The 17,347-nt window shown below is 47.0% G+C and overlaps 1 protein-coding gene across 1 annotated transcript in view; it reads left to right on the forward strand.

The window, feature by feature from the left end:
* Positions 1–17,347, forward strand: part of LOC144809515 (sodium- and chloride-dependent GABA transporter 1-like) — a 357,006-nt gene that overhangs the window by 154,299 nt on the left and 185,360 nt on the right. The window contains exon 5 of the mRNA XM_078673719.1: positions 5,437–5,569. Coding sequence (XP_078529845.1) covers positions 5,437–5,569 — 133 coding nt within the window. The remainder of the gene's footprint in view (positions 1–5,436; positions 5,570–17,347) is intronic.

Raw genomic sequence — 17,347 nt, forward strand, 5'->3', positions numbered from 1 at the left:
ACAGGCCTGCCTTGTTATGTTATGTTATGTTATGTTAAAGTGCATTTGTATAGCGCACGGCTACTCTAAAAGAGTGTCCCAGCGCTTTCCACAGTCAGCTACAGTGTAAAAACATAACATGAAGAACAGATCCCAGAGCAGGAAAGAAAGAAGAATCCACCTAAACAGAAAGATTAAAAAGCCAAGTTTTCAAGTTCCTTCTAAATTGAAGCAGATTGGAAGTGCTACGAAGTGCCAATGGAAGCGAGTTCCACAACTTGGAGGCCTTGAAGCTATTACTTAGCAGGCCATCCTACATGCAATTTAAAAAAAAAAGAGTGTCCCAGAAAACCAGAAAGGACTGGGTAAACAAACTGTAACTAGACAAAATTCCTTTCTGTGTTATTCAGCTTTAGGTTTGTGACCGATTGGTCTTACTCACAGGTTTTGAATTCCTTGTGTACAGATAGACGATATAGGCATTTATTATTACACAACTCAGGAGTGACTTATTTCTCTCAACATTTTATTTTTATAAAGTTAAAATCAATCATATAAAATTCATCACAAAACATTTAATGTCCAACATATAATTTTCGAGCATACCCTAATCTAATACAAAAGTGAATCCTGTTCTTTTTAATGCCCGGAAAAATGAATTAAAACAATTTCATCATACATTGAAATATTTCATATTAAAATAGCGAATATATACTATTGCGGGTAGTCCCTTGTCGACGCGTTTCGGTGCGTTGAGGTCTTTTAGGCACCTTCTTCAGGACAAACTTAATAATTTACTACTATATATTCTTCTTTCTAAAAAGTAAATAAAAACAATTATTATCTGACTTAGTTGAGAGTTTATCTTAGTCTGTACAGAGTTGAGCACTCATTATACCTTATATCGTTCTGACATGAAAAGACTACCTTACTTGGATTGCTTTTGCGTCAATTGTTCCCACTTTTTGTTAGGTTTTGTCAGTCTCAGACTTCACTATGTGTCAGTTTCTTATATTTCTAAAACATAGAAAGTACAAAATGATGTTATTCATATTTTCTCTTTTTTAGTTGAGAAATGCCCCCTGTTTATAACGCCACTTACTTAAAAACAGGAGAATGTGTTTCTTCGTGTCTAAGGTAATCAGTTGCGTCTTTAAAATTCGCGCAAGATGTCAGGTAGGTGGATTTTTTCAATGATCCGCCTGTAAATAACACAACTCTATAAATATATTGCCCGATAGTATTATTTTTTGTGTCTTGTAGCAATTATTAGTGGTCTTGTATGTTTACATACCGGACAGTTTGTGGCTTGTCATCTGCGTTTAATATATGAGCAGGTCTTCACTTTATCCTAGATATTGGCCACCGGATACCGATGTATGCAGAGAAATCTTCTCTCTCAGTGCCTAATGGTATAAAGACATATATGCATTTAGTGCTATTTGGTAATATGTATAGCTCGTTTCTAGCTAATTCTGTCCTTATAGATACAGGCTGTATTTCTCTCTTTTGTTTTTCATTAAGAGCTAAGATATTCCTAATGACTCTTGTATATTTTTGTGGTTCAGATAAGAATATCCCACAGCGTTAAGCGCATAAGCGGACTCCATTAGTGTCTGCGTCTCCTATCCCGTGTTAACTCCTTTATGCGAACATTCACCCTGTTTCTTGTGGCGACTTTACTTAACCAGCTCAGCCATTTACTGGGGTGAGCAGTGTTCGCGCCCATTCCGATTCTTCAAACGCCCTCATGTTGATGTTAGGGTCATTTTCCCATTTACGTTTTAAGCTATCACAATTACTACTTTTTAAATCTAGGCAATATCCTTAACATTCGCGTTTAAGTTATCAGGGATACTTGTGCATAACAAAGAGAATGAAAAAACACAATGCCTCTCGCTCCAACGTCTGAGGTGCTGAAATACAGCCTTAATGAGGATTCAGAGGTCTCCCTAATCCTTTGGGCCCCGGTGCCACTGCACCTCCTGCACTATTGTTAGCCAAGCAAAAGTCCACAAAATCAAGCAGAAGGCCTCTCTGTACCAAGGGAACGTACCTTCCACAATTGGTTGCCGGTCCTTGAAGGACTCACATCTCGCCTAGAAGCAGATTTTCAGAACCAACCCAAGCAGATCTTTGCTAAAAGTAAAAACCCACTATCAGAACACACATACACATGGCAGGAAGTAATTCCTCGCAATTACACTATCTTACTCATCACGCGGTGCCAGCACCAATGGTTTCATTTTATGGGCTGTTTGCATTCTGCAAAGTGTTAATTCAGAAATAAATGCACGTCTGCAACAACATCCAACATAGACACCTCAGTACCACATTCAAAATAAAATACAACACAAAAGACGCAATGGCTCAATGAACAGCATACGGCACAAAGCACAACACAGAAGACAATGCAAGACACAAAATATCGCAGAAAAGAAGCCAGGGCTCAATGAACACCATATAAGGCACAAAGCACAACGCAAAAGGCAATGCAAGACACAGAATGCCAATCTCACACATAACTTCCCACAAAACAGCACACACTGCCGCAGATCGCGCTTTCTACGTACTGAAAAAAACAAAGTGCCTACACGGAGTAATGAAGGACAGAGTGTTGCGCCCCCAGTAAAAGATCCAGTCCTGGTGGGCGGGGCTAAAATCAGACAAAGTGGCAACAAGGAGGGATTAAAAAGCCTCCTTCACAATAGAAAGGCTGCGTTTAGCATGAGCTATGAAGCAAGCCAATGGAAAGAAGGGGTGGGGCTTCAAGTCCCCCTCGGAGACCGTATTGATTCCAAGAGGCACTCACATGGCAAGAGCAGTGCATGCGCGCTGCTAACACCAGGCGAGACCAAAAAAACAATTGGGATATGTTGGCCAGTGTAACATTTTTAATAGACAAGACTTATGTGATCTCCCAAAATCCCAAGACAGTTAATGTTTTGTGAATACACAATGTGAATTTACACATGTAAACCAAGTCATATTGGCACCTACGTTAAGCCTAGGTGCCAAATTGGCTTCTTGATGTAAGCCCACTGATGTTACACTTTCAGACTTATTCTACATTATCAGGTGCACTTTTCGAGCAAAATAGAGAAATCACAACTTCAAAATAAGGTCAAATGTGTCCTTAAACCATCTGAAACACAAAAAAATGTCTGTCACGATTTTCATTATGAATCATCTAATGAGTGTCCCAGAGATACTCATTTTAAGAGGAACTGTACCATTTGTGCGTGAGAAGCCAATCCACCATCTCACCACGAAGGAAAAACAAAATAAGCACTTTCTCACACAGATTTTTGAAAAATACCTATCATTATGTGCTATCAGTTTATGGCAATTTACTTTTGTAAATTGACTTACTCATATGTGCTATTGCTCCAAGTATTCTGTGAAATTCTATGCTAGTAGCTTTGCAGGCCATAAAGTAGCAACAAACCCATGTCGCTCTGCTTCAGCTCTACAAGAAAAGAGAAAATAAAACACCTGTTGAGTTGGTAAAGAATTGTACCAGTTCCAGGGGGAAGACCCAAAGAGTAAGAAGGACGGTAGGATACAGGTAGTGCTGTACAGAAGGAGCCAATCAAGTTGCATCATGGGCCAGGCACAGAGATAATGGAGCCCCCATCTTGGGAGAGAGAACTGCATGCTGAACAGAGAATACCCCTGCTGCTGGCCCGTTTCAGAAGGAAAGATAGTCATTGACACTGGGGAATACCGCAAATAGTGCGCCATACCATGAGAAAAGATGTTACATGATAGGGAACTGGAACTAATTCCGTTTCATAGTACTTCAAGCAGATAAAATGGCTCTGTAAAAATCCAGGATGGTTGATTTGAAGAGAATTAAAGTTCTGGCTGGATAACCTGGGAATGAAAGCTGAAAACTGTCCGAGAAAGGATGAACAATGAAGTGTCAGAATTGGCAAAACTAAGTAATTACTTATAATTTAGGTAAACTGTGCAAGGTGACCGCCTGCGAAACCCATTCAATCTTGCCCAAGGTGCCCCCTGATCGATCAAGAGCGGTGCAGTCCCTACAACTTTGGTGCTCCCCCGCTGAACTAATTTCATCCTTAAGAAGTCAAAGGGGACAATTACAAATAACAGACTCTAAAATTCATATTCTAAAAGAATGACAGACGATGAAGTCTCAACCTTAAAGGTTTAATTTAAGGATTTTAGTCGCACAGGAGTTAATTCAAAACAGTCAAAATCGATTAGACAATAAATCAGAGTGGAAAGCTCAGTTAGAACAGAATCAATTAAGAACTCACTAAAGTTTAGAGTCTAAGATGGGGAAGAATTACTTCATAGATTCGCCTGCTAAATCAAGGAGTTCATACATTCCCCACCATAGTACATAGTTCGCTAGTTCTAAACAACTCAGAACAAATCAAAAGAGAAGCATTTACAACTGAATACATTCCACAAGATTCTCATAATATACTACACAGAGCTTCTCACAAGCAATTGTCTAACCATTGAGCAGCAAAGGTTACATACCATGTGGTTTTCCCCGGAACCGCTAGGTTCAACTATAAATATGTATACTTGATTCAGAACAGTCTGTGAAAGTCTTCATCCTTCTCTGTGGGCCACATTTATTCTTTATTCTAATGAGACATGAAAGTACGGATCTATTCATGTAGTACAATGAAAAGTCACATAAACATTGAATGTAAGGTCTTATTCACCTTAAGAAGTTTGAGGACACATTTTTATTACTGCAAAACATTACTTTCAATAACACAGCTATATCAAAAGTCATTTTAACCTTCCGCAAGGTAAAAGACTGCCAAATTGCGAACACCTTTCATCAATGAACGATTTTGAAGCATCTTGCTTTGTTGTCTTAGACAACAACGCGGCATACTAGCTTTCACTTACTTCTGATTGAACTTTCACTGGATCAAAATATATATTCTTATTACAGCATGTGATTTGGGGGCTATAGACCCCTTGTTTTTGTGCATCTCCATGGTCCAAATGTTTTCAGGAATGGCTGAATTTAAAGAACATATGATTTGTTGAAGAGAAGATATATCCATTATAAAGACTGATGCCTTTAAAATATTTTATGTTGCTTGGGAGTACCTAATGGCACCATCTTAATTGGTGATCATGAAATGTTGTCTGTATACATCCAATTTAAAAATGACAACGCATATGCACTTTGCAAAAAGTCTCTTTCCCTGTTCCTGTTCTCAGTTCTTGAGAAAACTGTAAACATTGCAATAGAAGTAAACAGAAGGTTGGAAGAACAAAGGTCAAATGTCAAAGTAAACAAGGGACTATTGACTTTTGTGTACATTATTAATAGTGTAACACATATCTTGCATGAAAGTCTGCTTTGGAGTAGATCTTTGGTTCTCTAGGACAAGATTCCAGTCGAGAGGTAATGCATTGGGCCCAGCCTTGCTTGTCTCACATTTGTGTTCTCTGCAGGAGGAACATGCACCAGGTCACAGATGGTCTGGGAGAGCCTGGCAGTGTTCGCTGGCCACTTGCCTGCACCCTAGCCTTGTCCTGGATCCTGGTCTATTTCTCTATCTGGAAAGGCGTGGAATGGACTGGAAAGGTATTGGACCAGAGTGATTGGAACGCCATCCGGTGTCATGCCTGAGTTGATGTTGTTTGAAGAGTAACCGTGGGGCTGCAAGTATGCAGATATCATTATAACACATGTGCCTATTAGGAGACTGATTACGCCGTGGGTTTACTAATGTTACTGGATGTCTCCATGTCATCAGGGACTCCGTCTTGTAGTCTAGGTTGTACTTCTCAAAGCCTGTGGAATCAGACGATGTAATTTAATTAGTTGCACAACTCCCAGAATGCACTGGGTTGTTAATGGGAAGTTCAGCTGGAAAACAGTGTACTTGATAACAGAGTTACTTGGTAATCTTGGAGTTTCCCCTACATTGAATGGTGGTGATGTGAAGATGAGGCAAATAGGTGATCCAATGCTACCATGATTGCTGGAAGGTGTTAGCACGGAACAGATAACAATTTCACTACTTTGAAATGAGATACTGTCATCCTATGATAACATGTGCATTCAAGTGGCACAGGGAACCCGAAGGTCACTGCCAAAATTAGCAGCTCGCCGTGTTTTGCCTAAATGCTGCCCACTGGAAAATAATGTGTATAACCCACAAAAGAAGTCTCCATAGCAGGAGCTGCGGCCTCTAGTGAAGTTGGTGTATTGGCATTGCTGTGTTCGAAATTCTAAATAATAGAATGTAGTTTATGGGAAATTGTTTTTGCTCATGAGTTTTTTCAGATTGTGTTAGACCTGGCATCTTTGGCGTGGTTTCCCCTATCTTTTTGCCTCTACCTCCTGTATTTTTGATGCTGTGCTGGATTTCGTTTTTGCTGGTTTAGATGCTTTGGACACTCTGCCACTGCTGACCAGTGCCAGAGTGTAAGTGCTCCCTGTGTAAATTGTTATTCTGATTGAATATACATGTTTGGCATGTTTGTATCACCATGAAGTCCCTAGTAAAGTGCACTGGGTGTGCCAGGGCTGGTGATGACAAATGCTACTAGTGGGCCTGCAGCACTGATTGTGCCACCTACATGAGTAGCTCTAAAATGGTGTCTCAGGCCTGCCACTGCAGTGCCTATGGGCAGTTTAGAACTGCCATGCCCTCCTGGTCAGTGTCCCCACTGACCAGGCCTAACCCTTCCCTTTTTGTGCACATCAGTCACCCCTATGGAAGGCCCAAGGTACCCCCCTGGGCAGGGTGCAGTGTATGTAAAAGGTAGAGCATGTACTGGTGCAGGTAACATGTTCTGGTAGTGAATTACAGCCATTTTCGTTTTTCACTATTGTAAGGCTATCTTGCTCCATAGATTAACATGGGGGACGCTGGCTACAGTGGTTAACAGCATTTCTTCCCATAGGAACAAGATAGGACATAAGTATCTAGTATCCCTGAACTCAGAATTTAATAACACATCTTTTAGGAAAGGTTGTTTTTAAATCCTGTGTTTGAGAACAGCACTTTTAGAAAGTTGCTGTTCTCTTGTCTGAACCTTCTGTGTGCCTGGGCCTGTTTGTGTATTGACTGTCTGGTTTGTGAGTGACAGGGGCTGGGGAACTCCCCGGCAGGATGGATGAGTCAGCACTAGGCTGAATGACTTGAGTGGTGGGAGGAGTTAGCACCTGGGCTGAATAGGGCTGTGCCTGCCTTCCACAATGCTGGCTCCACCCCCCTGCTGGGCGGCTGAGGACCCTGCCCCTCACTCTGAAAGGAAAGATGCAGCCACCAAAACAAAGTGCTCAGGATCCACCCAGAACTGGTTCAGACCGGGCACAGGGCCCACATGCACCAAGAGAACAAAGACTTTAGGGGTATAAGTACAGGACCCCTGACAACAGAAAATTAGATCATCCTGGAAATCAAGAAGGAACCTCTGCCAAGGAGAAAGCTGACTCTGAAGAAGGAAGATTGTCCTGCTGTTGCTCTGCTGGACTGACCTGCTGTTGCTTTGCTGCCAAGGAGAGGGGAAGGACTTTGCTGTGAGCTGTGTCCCCTGTCTTGAAAGGAATCTCCAAGGGCCTGAGAAGAGCTGGCTCCCTGTTTTGAAGTCCCAGGAACAAAAGGACTTCACCCCCAGCTTCCCTGAACTCTGCTGAGTGAGTTCTGTCCCTCCTAGAGTGCTTGATCCAGTTGTGGGGCCTCTGGAGGTTGGACCTGTGCTGGGAAGCTTGAGACTAAAGCTTGAGAGACTTTTGAAATTGAAAAGTGTCGCATCGCTCGCTTGCGGAGCGCATCCCCGACAGTGCGAGAAGTTTCCCGCCGCTACGGAGGTCGAGATCGTCGCAGCGCCTGACGCCGCTGCCAGAGACGTCGCATCCTCCGTTTGCGGGACGCACCAGACCGGTGCGGGAGAATCGAACATCGCTGCGAGTATCGTCGCAGAGCCTGTCGTCGCTGGGTGAGAACGCCGCACCGCTTGCTTGCGGACCGCATCACGTCGCTGCGAGTGTCGTCGCAGAATCATCGCATCGAGGAGCTGCGAGAGAAAGGATCACCGCTGGACCGCGCATCGTCGCCCCGGAGATCGTCGCAGCACCTACGAGATCGTCGCATCGTGCCTTTGCGAGAACAGACTTCCTACGGAACCTACGCACCGGAATCCATACAAGTGGCCTTCCTCCCCATACAGACCGGATTCGTCGCAACACGCCCGCTGCTGCAGCGGGGCTGTCGCATCGCCTCCCCAGGGTCTCAGGAGCAACGCATCGCTTGTTTTCCACCGCACCAGCTTCTGCTTTTGGAACTTTGTTGCAACTAAAGGTACTGTGAGTAAACGTGACGCAACTGTGAACTTTTCACGCAACTGTGGTTTATTTTTACCGCAACTTGAAGAACTTTAACGCAACCTTAAGAACTCTTTGAAACCATATTCTTGAACCGTGTATGTTGGATTTTTATCGTTTTGGTCTTGTGTAGTTTTAGAATAAATACCTTTATTTTTCTAAACTGTTGTGGAATCAGTTTGTGGTGTTTTCACTGTGTTACTGTGAGTGTTGGTACAAATACTTTACGCATTGCCTCTGATTAGCCTAGACTGCTCAGGCCAAGCTACCTAGAGGGCGAGCAGGGGTTATCTCAGAGAGTTATCTCCTTGTCCTGACTAGAAGCAAGGGTCCCTATTTGGACAGTGGTACCTACCTCTGCCAACTAGAGACCCCCAGATCTAACATTGGTGGTCAGGCGGTGGGATTTGAACTTGTATTTGTACTTGACCCACAGTAATTGGTGTACATCACTAGTGAGTGCAGACCACTACGCCACCGCATACTACTGGTTTTTGGTTTTGATTTTTCTATTTTTGAGTAACTCTTCAACACATCATGTCTGTGCATGGGAAGGCACCCAGTAAAGAGGCAGAAGTAGAGATGGAGTTTGCCATTGGAGATTTGTATTCATACAAAGTTGAGCAACTTAGGAAATTCTGCCTTGAGTTTGAGTGCCCCATAAAAAGCGCCTACAGAAAGGAGGAGCTGCAGAAAATCTTGATGGCCCATTGGGAGGCACAAGAGGGAGAAGATGATGTGGATGTAGAAAATGGTTTTCAAATCAAAGATCTGCCAGTGGGCAGAGTAGGCTCAGGAGCTGGCAGCAACCACTCCGGTAGGGGCCTCACCCCAGAAGAGTTACAAGAAAATCAGAGAGTAAGAGAATATGAATTGGAAGTCATGAAAATGAGAATGCAAATGAAGCAATGTGAAATGGATAAAGAGAGAGAAAAGGCGGCGGAGGAGAGCAAAAGTGCCCGCGCCTTAGAAGAGAAGAAATTGCTTTTGGCTCATGAGTTGAGCATGAGAGAACTGGATCTGAAAGCCAAGGAGGTGGATGCCAGTTCTAATGGTGGCAGCGCGCAGCCAGTGCATGGGGGTAAAGTATATATTCCCAAGGACCTGGTACAGAATTACCATAGGGGTGAGGATATTTATGCCTGGTTCACTTCGTATGAAATTGCATTGAAGATGAATGGTGTGCCTGATCAGCATTGGGGGGCGGGCCTGTGGAAACATTTTGAGGCATCTGGGAGGAGTGCTCTAGAGCCCTTAGAATTAGCAGGTGCCATGACCTACCCCAATATGAAGGAGGCCTTATGTCTCAGGTATGGCCTTACCCCAGAGCAGTACAGACTGCAGTTTAGGAACTCCAAGAAGAAAGAGTCTGAGACTTGGATGGAGTGTGTGAATTTGTACTCGCGTGCACTGGAAGGTTGGATGAAGGGCAGTAAAGTAACTGATTTTAAGGGGTTGTTGCATTTAATCAGTTGGGAGCACTTGAGTAGTCTTTGTGTTCCAGAGCTGCGCCAGCATCTTTTAGACAGCAAGCTGACAGACCCCATTGAGCTTGCTAAGGAGGCGGACCGCTGGACCAGTACCAGGGTCCACAGAGGAATTGTGGGTACCACAGCCAAAGGTGGGCAGGGTCCCCAGCAGAAGAGTGGGGGGGACAAGGGTAACCAAAAGGAGTTCTCAGAAGGGCCCCAAAATAGTTCCCAGGGAAAGGAATCCCAAACCCCCAAACCTAAGCAGCCATGGCCCTCTAAGGGCAGGCGGGACAATAAAGACAACAGGGGCCCACCTACCTGCTATCACTGCAATGAGGTGGGCCACATAGCTCCAAAATGTCCCAAGAAGAAGCAAGCACCCACTGGTGCCCCCACCCCAGCGTTAGCTAGTGTAGCTTTGGGAGGGGATTTGGTTTCTAGTGATTGGGGGGAGTTAGCGGTTATGACCCTTGTCTCTCTAGGAGACCAAGAGATGGTCCAGGAAACCTTACTGCCCTCTAACACTAAGAAATATGGGCAGAAGGTGACCATCAATGGGAGGGAGGTTGAGGCTTTGAGAGACACAGGAGCCAGCGTGACATCCGTGAGGTGTCAGTGGGTGTCTGAAGAGCAAATCATCCCTGGTGTACTCCGCCCTGTAGTGGCAGCTGACAGTTCAGTGCGCCTCTGCAAGCTGGCGAAAGTTCCCTTTGCATGGGGAGGAGTCTCTGGTCTTTTGGAGGTAGTTGTCAGTGATGCCTTGCCTGTAGACTGTCTGTTAGGTAACGACCTGGAGAGTTCTCCATGGAAGGATGTAGAACACAGAACTCACTTGGAGATGTTGGGTCTGCCTGCGTGGATCTGTGTGACCACGCGTGCTATGGCAGCCAGTAAGGGTGATTCAGCAGAACTGGAGCCTGAAACAGTGGCCCAGAGACCTGCCAGGAGAGGAAGAGGCCGAGGGCGCGGGAAACCAGCCCCAGCCGTTCCCACGGTCCAGGAAGGAGCAGAACCTGAGGGGGATGCCCTGGAACCTACAGGGGAACAGGTAGCCGAACTGGGAGAATTGCCTGAGCTGACCCATTGGCAGCAAGAAGGTGGTCCCTCCAGGGAGGAATTCTGCCAGGCGCAGAAAGAATGCCCTTCCCTCGAGGGTCTGCGGCAACAGGCTGTAGACCAGGCAGCAGGTGGAGCAGCCAGAGATCACTTTATCTACTGGGAAGATGACTTGTTGTATAGTGAGCCTAAGTTTGCTGAGCCCGGTGCGGCCCGTGTGCTGGTGGTACCCGAGCGCTTCAGAAACTTCCTAATGGGTCTGGCTCATGACGTGCCTCTTGCAGGACATCTGGGGCAAGACAAGACCCTAAACCGGCTTGTCACCCACTTTCACTGGCCCCAGATGAGAAAGCACGTTGGTTCCTTTTGCAGATCTTGCCAAACCTGTCAAGCCAGTGGCAAGACTGGAGTGAAGCTGAAGGCCCCCCTTCAGCCCTTCCCAGTGGTGAGCACCCCTTTCGAGCGGGTGGGCATAGACATCGTAGGGCCCCTGGATCCCAAGACAGCCTTAGGCAACAGGTTCATCCTGGTCTTGGTGGACCATGCCACTCGGTACCCGGAAGCAGTCCCTCTCCGGACAATCACAGCACCCGTGGTGGGCCGTGCATTGATGGGGATCTTTTCCCGTGTGGGGTTCCCCAGAGAGGTGGTCTCCGACCGGGGTACCAACTTCATCTCTAGGTATATGAAGTCTCTGTGGGAGGAGTGTGGGGTAACTTATAAGTTCACCACTCCTTACCACCCGCAAGGAAATGGGTTGGTTGAAAGGTTCAACCGGACCCTGAAAGGTATGATTATGGGCCTAGCGGAGCCCATGAGACGTAAGTGGGACGTCTTGTTACCATGCCTGTTGTTTGCCTACAGGGAGGTGCCTCAGAAGTCCTTAGGGTTCAGTCCCTTCGAACTCCTGTATGGCCACCCTGTTAGAGGACCTCTCTCACTGGTGAAGGAGGGTTGGGAAAAGTCCCGTGGGAAAACCCCCCAGGATGTGTTCAGCTATGTGCTGGCCATCCGCAACCAGACACAACGCTTCAGGAAGCTCGCTCAGGCGAACCTGGAAGCAAGCCAGGAAGAAATGAAGAGATGGTATGACCAGAATACCACTCTGGTCGAATTTCAACCTGGGCAGGAAGTGTGGGTGATGGCACCAGTGGAGCCTTGTGCGCTCCAAGACAAGTGGACTGGGCCATATGAGGTGGTGGAAAGGAAGAGCGAGGTAACCTACCTGGTTGACATGAAGACTCCCAGGCAGCCCCTGAGAGTCTTGCACGTGAACCGCCTCAAACCCCACTTTAAGAGGTCTGAAGTAACCATGCTCCTGGCTACAGATGCAGGAATGGAAGAGGACAGTGATCCTCTCCCTGACCTCCTGGCAGTTAAGGAGCAAGATGGGTCAGTGGATGGTGTGGTCCTCTCGCCCACCCTGACCCCAGAACAGCAGAGTGACTGTCGCCAAGTGTTGGGTCAGTTCTCCTCCCTGTTCTCCCTGACCCCAGGAGTCACCAACTGGTGCGTCCATGATGTGGACACTGGAGATAGTCTGCCTGTGAAACAGAAATTTTACAGGGTAGCTGACAAGGTCAGGGCCAGCATCAAGGAAGAGGTTTCCAAGATGTTGGCGCTAGGGGTGATTGAGCCCTCCAGCAGCCCCTGGGCTAGCCCAGTGGTCTTGGTCCCCAAGAAAGCTGCTACCCCCGGTGGCCCCACAGAACTCCGGTTTTGCGTGGACTACCGTGGGCTCAATGCGGTCACGAAGACTGACGCACACCCCATCCCCAGAGCTGATGAGCTCGTGGATCGGTTAGGAGCTGCCCGCTACCTCAGTACATTTGATTTGACTTCGGGGTACTGGCAGATTGCCTTAACTGATGGGGCCAAAGAGAGGTCTGCATTTTCAACGCCAGAGGGGCACTTCCAGTTCCGTGTCATGCCCTTTGGGTTGAAGAATGCCCCTGCCACATTCCAGAGGCTGGTTAACCAGGTACTGACCGGGCTGGAGGAATTCAGCGCCGCATACCTGGATGACATTGCTGTGTTCAGCTCCACGTGGGAGGAACATCTGCAACACCTCTGCGAAGTGTTGAAGGCTCTGCAAAGGGCAGGCCTCACTATCAAGGCCAGCAAGTGCCAGATAGGGCAGGGATCTGTGGTGTATTTGGGACACCAGGTGGGGAGCGGCCAGGTGGCGCCCCTACAGGCCAAGATTGATACCATTCTGGCTTGGGAGCCCCCCAAGACCCAGACAGAGGTGAGAGCCTTTTTAGGACTCACCGGGTATTACAGGCGTTTTGTCAAGGGCTACGGCACCATTGTCGCCCCTTTGACAGAACTCACTTCCAAGAAGTTGCCCAAAAGAGTTGACTGGACTGACGCCTGCCAAACTGCTTTTGAAACCCTGAAAACTGCTATGTGCACAGCGCCGGTGCTCAAGGCACCTGACTTTTCTCGTGAGTTCATAGTTCAGACAGACGCTTCAGAGCATGGTGTGGGAGCAGTACTCTCCCAGATCACTGAGGAGGGAGGAGACCAGCCGGTAGCCTTCATTAGCAGGAGACTACTCCCCAGGGAACAGAGGTGGAGTGCGATTGAGAGAGAAGCATTTGCTGTGGTCTGGGCTCTGAAAAAGTTGAGGCCCTACCTGTTTGGGACTCACTTCCGTGTTCAGACCGACCACAGGCCCCTCAGATGGTTAATGCATATGAGGGGTGAGAACCCAAAGCTGTTGAGGTGGTCCATCTCCCTACAGGGAATGGACTTTACGGTGGAACACCGCCCTGGTACGGAACACGCCAACGCTGATGGTCTGTCCAGGTTTTTCCGCCTTAGTGAAGAGAACTCCCAAGAGGGTGGGTAGTTCTCCCCATTTTCAGCTGGAGGGGACACGTGTTAGACCTGGCATCTTTGGCGTGGTTTCCCCTATCTTTTTGCCTCTACCTCCTGTATTTTTGATGCTGTGCTGGATTTCGTTTTTGCTGGTTTAGATGCTTTGGACACTCTGCCACTGCTGACCAGTGCCAGAGTGTAAGTGCTCCCTGTGTAAATTGTTATTCTGATTGAATATACATGTTTGGCATGTTTGTATCACCATGAAGTCCCTAGTAAAGTGCACTGGGTGTGCCAGGGCTGGTGATGACAAATGCTACTAGTGGGCCTGCAGCACTGATTGTGCCACCTACATGAGTAGCTCTAAAATGGTGTCTCAGGCCTGCCACTGCAGTGCCTATGGGCAGTTTAGAACTGCCATGCCCTCCTGGTCAGTGTCCCCACTGACCAGGCCTAACCCTTCCCTTTTTGTGCACATCAGTCACCCCTATGGAAGGCCCAAGGTACCCCCCTGGGCAGGGTGCAGTGTATGTAAAAGGTAGAGCATGTACTGGTGCAGGTAACATGTTCTGGTAGTGAATTACATCCATTTTCGTTTTTCACTATTGTAAGGCTATCTTGCTCCATAGATTAACATGGGGGACGCTGGCTACAGTGGTTAACAGCATTTCTTCCCATAGGAACAAGATAGGACATAAGTATCTAGTATCCCTGAACTCAGAATTTAATAACACATCTTTTAGGAAAGGTTGTTTTTAAATCCTGTGTTTGAGAACAGCACTTTTAGAAAGTTGCTGTTCTCTTGTCTGAACCTTCTGTGTGCCTGGGCCTGTTTGTGTATTGACTGTCTGGTTTGTGAGTGACAGGGGCTGGGGAACTCCCCGGCAGGATGGATGAGTCAGCACTAGGCTGAATGACTTGAGTGGTGGGAGGAGTTAGCACCTGGGCTGAATAGGGCTGTGCCTGCCTTCCACAATGCTGGCTCCACCCCCCTGCTGGGCGGCTGAGGACCCTGCCCCTCACTCTGAAAGGAAAGATGCAGCCACCAAAACAAAGTGCTCAGGATCCACCCAGAACTGGTTCAGACCGGGCACAGGGCCCACATGCACCAAGAGAACAAAGACTTTAGGGGTATAAGTACAGGACCCCTGACAACAGAAAATTAGATCATCCTGGAAATCAAGAAGGAACCTCTGCCAAGGAGAAAGCTGACTCTGAAGAAGGAAGATTGTCCTGCTGTTGCTCTGCTGGACTGACCTGCTGTTGCTTTGCTGCCAAGGAGGGGGGAAGGACTTTGCTGTGAGCTGTGTCCCCTGTCTTGAAAGGAATCTCCAAGGGCCTGAGAAGAGCTGGCTCCCTGTTTTGAAGTCCCAGGAACAAAAGGACTTCACCCCCAGCTTCCCTGAACTCTGCTGAGTGAGTTCTGTCCCTCCTAGAGTGCTTGATCCAGTTGTGGGGCCTCTGGAGGTTGGACCTGTGCTGGGAAGCTTGAGACTAAAGCTTGAGAGACTTTTGAAATTGAAAAGTGTCGCATCGCTCGCTTGCGGAGCGCATCCCCGACAGTGCGAGAAGTTTCCCGCCGCTACGGAGGTCGAGATCGTCGCAGCGCCTGACGCCGCTGCCAGAGACGTCGCATCCTCCGTTTGCGGGACGCACCAGACCGGTGCGGGAGAATCGAACATCGCTGCGAGTATCGTCGCAGAGCCTGTCGTCGCTGGGTGAGAACGCCGCACCGCTTGCTTGCGGACCACATCACGTCGCTGCGAGTGTCGTCGCAGAATCATCGCATCGAGGAGCTGCGAGAGAAAGGATCACCGCTGGACCGCGCATCGTCGCCCCGGAGATCGTCGCAGCACCTACGAGATCGTCGCATCGTGCCTTTGCGAGAACAGACTTCCTACGGAACCTACGCACCGGAATCCATACAAGTGGCCTTCCTCCCCATACAGACCGGATTCGTCGCAACACGCCCGCTGCTGCAGCGGGGCTGTCGCATCGCCTCCCCAGGGTCTCAGGAGCAACGCATCGCTTGTTTTCCACCGCACCAGCTTCTGCTTTTGGAACTTTGTTGCAACTAAAGGTACTGTGAGTAAACGTGACGCAACTGTGAACTTTTCACGCAACTGTGGTTTATTTTTACCGCAACTTGAAGAACTTTAACGCAACCTTAAGAACTCTTTGAAACCATATTCTTGAACCGTGTATGTTGGATTTTTATCGTTTTGGTCTTGTGTAGTTTTAGAATAAATACCTTTATTTTTCTAAACTGTTGTGGAATCAGTTTGTGGTGTTTTCACTGTGTTACTGTGAGTGTTGGTACAAATACTTTACGCATTGCCTCTGATTAGCCTAGACTGCTCAGGCCAAGCTACCTAGAGGGCGAGCAGGGGTTATCTCAGAGAGTTATCTCCTTGTCCTGACTAGAAGCAAGGGTCCCTATTTGGACAGTGGTACCTACCTCTGCCAACTAGAGACCCCCAGATCTAACAGATTGGCACTAGGTTTACCAGAAGGAGTGACTAGTTTTGTTCACATGTCCACTGCAGATCCATTAGGGTCAAATTGTTGCAAGATTTTTACAATATACAAATAAAGATAGGTTGAATTTATTTACATGGTCTGTGATGATTGTAAATGTTTACAAAAAAGTGATGGATGGAATGCGTGAATTATTCTCAGTCACTGGTAACTGCTCAGGCCGCACCCCAATTCATTGTTATTTTGCAAACAATGTCACCTCAGTTTGGTCCCAGCTCTATGCAATTCAACCTTGACCCTGCTCCAATCTGAACAGTCCATCCCGAACTGTCGAGCCACGTCCTCCGTGAACCAGAACACAAACAACTCAGGGCTGTTTTCTGCCAAGTTATGGGCGTATTAGCCAGGTACAGCTTAGTTCCAGTGGCACAGTATGCATTGGCCCCACGTCTGGGAATATCCATCCCACTTAGGGCGACACACTAAAGTATACAAAAAAGTGATGGATGGAATGCTTGAAGTAATCTCAGCCCCTGGAACCAAGCTATATCCAGCTGAAGAGTCCATAACAAGGGCAAAACCTGTCCTGGGTTGATTGGGTTCCGATTCAGGGAGGACCTGGCCTGGCAGTTCGGGCTGGACTGTTTCCATGAGGAACAGGGTCAAGACTGGTTAGCATGTGGCTGGGTCCAAACTGAGGTGGCTTGGTGGGTGAAACATAATGGATTGGAATGAGGCCCAAACGTTTGCCAGTGGCTGAGATTAATTTAAGCGTTCCACCCATCACTTTGTTGTTTTTTATTCATTATAAAAGTTTGCCATGCATGTGGCCCTCCAGGGTCCATGTTGGACATGCCCAGTTTAGTTTAATATTCCCCTGTATATTTTTTTTATTTATTTAGGTATTTCACCTCTTACTAGTCCTGTGCTATCAACATGCACAAAACATCAATCTAAAAAAGACCCACGTGTTTTCAATTTATTTCAAAATCAAACCAGATAGAAAATATCTGTGTTTCTTTCGAATAATCAAAGCTTTGCAATGAGTTAACAATATTTAATAGTAGTTGCTGTTTTGCCGTTGTCGTTGATATATAGATTCAGAGAGAGATAACAGTGACCTACGGAGATGTTGTTCGACAAGGGGTGATGAGTGGCATCAAATAACCAACGAGAGCAAAGCCCAAGGCATCTATGG

The sequence above is a fragment of the Lissotriton helveticus genome, chromosome 1_1 (genome assembly GCF_964261635.1).
Source record: "Lissotriton helveticus chromosome 1_1, aLisHel1.1, whole genome shotgun sequence".
Taxonomy (NCBI): domain Eukaryota; kingdom Metazoa; phylum Chordata; class Amphibia; order Caudata; family Salamandridae; genus Lissotriton; species Lissotriton helveticus.